Source organism: Brachionichthys hirsutus, chromosome 2 (assembly GCF_040956055.1).
Source record: "Brachionichthys hirsutus isolate HB-005 chromosome 2, CSIRO-AGI_Bhir_v1, whole genome shotgun sequence".
Taxonomy (NCBI): domain Eukaryota; kingdom Metazoa; phylum Chordata; class Actinopteri; order Lophiiformes; family Brachionichthyidae; genus Brachionichthys; species Brachionichthys hirsutus.
Window position 1 is genome coordinate 16,170,627 of NC_090898.1, and position 2,866 is coordinate 16,173,492.

The 2,866-nt window shown below is 57.9% G+C and overlaps 1 protein-coding gene across 1 annotated transcript; it reads right to left on the reverse strand.

Moving 5' to 3' along the window:
- Window positions 1-208: 208 nt before the first annotated feature.
- On the reverse strand, window positions 209-2,866 carry LOC137901826 (monocarboxylate transporter 1-like). Its single transcript, XM_068745873.1, has 4 exons — window positions 2,650-2,866; window positions 1,676-1,819; window positions 766-1,584; window positions 209-498 (listed from the first exon to the last, which is right to left on the reverse strand). Exons 1-4 carry the CDS (start codon window positions 2,864-2,866, stop codon window positions 209-211), a joined length of 1,470 nt encoding a protein of 489 aa, XP_068601974.1.

The window sequence follows — 2,866 nt, forward strand, 5'->3', positions numbered from 1 at the left end:
TAAGAGTCCAGTGCTCCTAAGGTTTGTGAATTTTTTGCCCGTTGTGCGTCTGACTAGATTAAATTCAAGCCCCACCCCCCAGGATCAGTGCCTGGGGGGTGGGGCTTGAATTTAATCTCGGCACATCAAAATCCACCGCCGCCTGCGAGGCTCCACCGTTAGCCTAGCGCCGCAGCAGAAGCTCTCCGGTTCGATCCAATGGCGCGTTCTACATCGTGTCCTCGTCCATCCTGGCGACCTCGTCCAGCGTGGCGGCGGACGGCGAGTCGTTGTCCTCGGGCTCTCCGGCTGACTTGGAGGGAGAGGGAGGAGCCAGCATGGCGGTGCGCTCCTCCTTGGGCTCCTCCCGCTCCTTCCTCTCCTCCGCTTTCCTCTCTCGCTCCAACAGGCGGTAGTTGATGCTCATCCCCACGAACAGGATGACCCCGGCGAGGATGAGGATGGCGCCGGAGGAGATGTAGGTGTAGTCGTAGTGGAGGTAGTAGTTATAGAACTGGCCTGGAGGCGACAGACAGGCGGAGGCGGCGGTTAGACGCTGACACTCATCACGCCCCAGAACTTTTTACGACTCTCTAAACACCGCGAGAGAAAATATAAATCATTTATGAGTCATATGTCCTGGCCCCGCCTCTTCATCTGGATCCGGAGCAGAATTTAACAAGTTCTGAAACGCTATTTTCATTTTAAACTTCTCGTTTCTGATGTTTTAACCTCTGGTAAAGATGCCCCCCCCCCGCCCCCTGCAGTGGGTGCTGGAGGTCTTACCTGTCACAGGTGGGCCCAGCAGCACCGGCCCACACTCCACTATGGTGACCAAGCCCACCGCCGAGGAGAACCGCGTGGCCCCCACCAGGTCCATCAGCGTCTCAAACAGCACCGAGCTCAGCCAGCCAAACGCGAACCCGAAGAAGATGGCGTAGACCACGAACCCGGCGTAGCTGTACGACAGCGGCGCCAGAACGTGACACACGCCGTTGTAGAGGACGGCGGCGGCGAAGAAGTACTGGATCCTGGGCCGGACCCACTTGGTGTTGGCCAGCATGCCCATCGAGGGGCGGGCAAACATGTCGACAAACGCCAGGATGGACAGCAGGAACGCCGCCTTGTCCTTGCTGATGCCTTTGCTCTTGGCGTAGTTGGAGAGGAAGACGAGCGGCGCGAAGATGCCAAAGAACATGACGACGTTCCCGCCCAGGTAGAGCAGGAAGCCGCGGTGCTTGAACAGCGTCAGGTCGATGAAGGCGTTGACGGTCTGCAGCGGCGTCTTCTTCGGCCGCGCCGCCGCCGCCGCGCCCGCGGCCTTGCCCTCGCCCGCCTCAGAGGCCGCTTCGGGCGGCTGCGGTTTGGGTCCGATGGGGCGCATGAGGCTGCCGGCCACGCAGCAGTTCAGCAGGAGACCCCCCAGGATGAGGAAGCTGCCCCTCCACCCGAACTGATCGTACAGCCAGGAGTTGAGCGGGGCGAGCGTGGACAGAAACACGGGGCTTCCCGCCATGGCGATGCCGTTGGCGATCGGCCGGCGCTTGTAGAAGTACTTACCGATCATAGTGAGGGCGGGGTTCAGGTTGAACGCCAAACCCAGACCTGGAGGGGGGGGGGGGGGGGGGGCAGAGGACGGAAAATGACACCTGTGCAACGCGGAGACAACCAAGAGAACGCCGGGTGACAAACTGACCTCCCACAACTCCTATGGAGAAATAGAGTTGCCCCACGGTGTTGCAGAAAGAGGCCCCCACCAGCCCCGCCCCCGCCAGGCAGCCGCCGATCATCACGATTGGCCGGCTGCCGAACTTGTTCACAAGGATGCTGCTGATCGGACCTGGAGACACGCAGGACGGACGAGACGACCGATAAATGAAACAAGCTCGTCGAATAAACTAATAATCAGCTAATCAGTCAATAACAAGACCCGCCCAGTATGAAGTACTCGGACTATGCGAACGGAAAAAAACCCGTCAAATGAAACATTAAAATCTTCAGACGTCAACGGCATCGAAGGAGTTAATTTATGACAGCTAATCGGTTAATCAATAATAACGGCAGCAAAGACATGAAAGTCAGAGAAAAAGAATTCAGTCGAGCGCAAATGATGTAATTACATCAAGACGCCAATAGGAGGTGCTGTTGAGTTAGTGCCGAGAGGAGAGGACAGGAGGCGCCGATAACCATCTGGACCAGAACATTTAACATTTGAGTGCTCCCAGAACAGCTGATTTGATTTAACAGCATCATGTTTGATGAGCCCTCTTCCTCTTCCTCCGTGATGAAGCTCAGCCTATCAGAGATCCGATGGCATCACGTCTCACCGAACGTTCTGGATCACCAGAACCAGAGCAGGACCCGGACCCGGACCCGGATCCAGATCAGAGCCCGCTGTGTGTGCCGGGTCTGACGGCGACGTCATCGAGCTCATCTTGTTGTCGTTTGTTTTACGGTTTGTACAAAAACACGGAACGCTCTTTGTTTCCCCGGACCGGCCCGGACGTGTAGTTTAGTAACGATGACCTCTGACCTCATGAGGCACGATCTCCAGTGATTTAACCCGAACAAAACAAGGAAGGAATAAAAGAGGAAAAAAGAAGCCGGCATCTGTCTCCTGTTATGCAACGCGGCCCCCCCCCCCCCGCCCCCGCCCCCAAAGCGTCTCACCTCCGGCGTACATCACGGCCAGCATGATGGACGAGATCCAGGACACCTGGCTGGGCGTGGCATCGAAGATGACCTCGATCTCTTTGAAGAACACCGTGATGGATTTGGGGAAGGCGTAGGAGAAGCCGATGGAGATGAAGGCCCCCACCACCACCGCCCAGCCCCACCCCCCCTCGGGAGGGGTGTACCCCGCAGGCCCGCCCGGCGCCGGAGGCAT

Excerpts from the sequence above, each read along its gene's own strand:
- LOC137901826 (XM_068745873.1), bottom strand. The coding sequence starts at position 2,866 with ATGCCTCCGGCGCCGGGCGGGCCTGCGGGGTACACCCCTCCCGAGGGG. Across the intron at positions 1,585-1,675 it reads CTCCATAGGAGTTGTGGGAG|GTCTGGGTTTGGCGTTCAAC; the intron begins GTCAGTTTGTCA and ends CCCCCCCTCCAG. Across the intron at positions 499-765 it reads GCTGGGCCCACCTGTGACAG|GCCAGTTCTATAACTACTAC; the intron begins GTAAGACCTCCA and ends TGTCGCCTCCAG.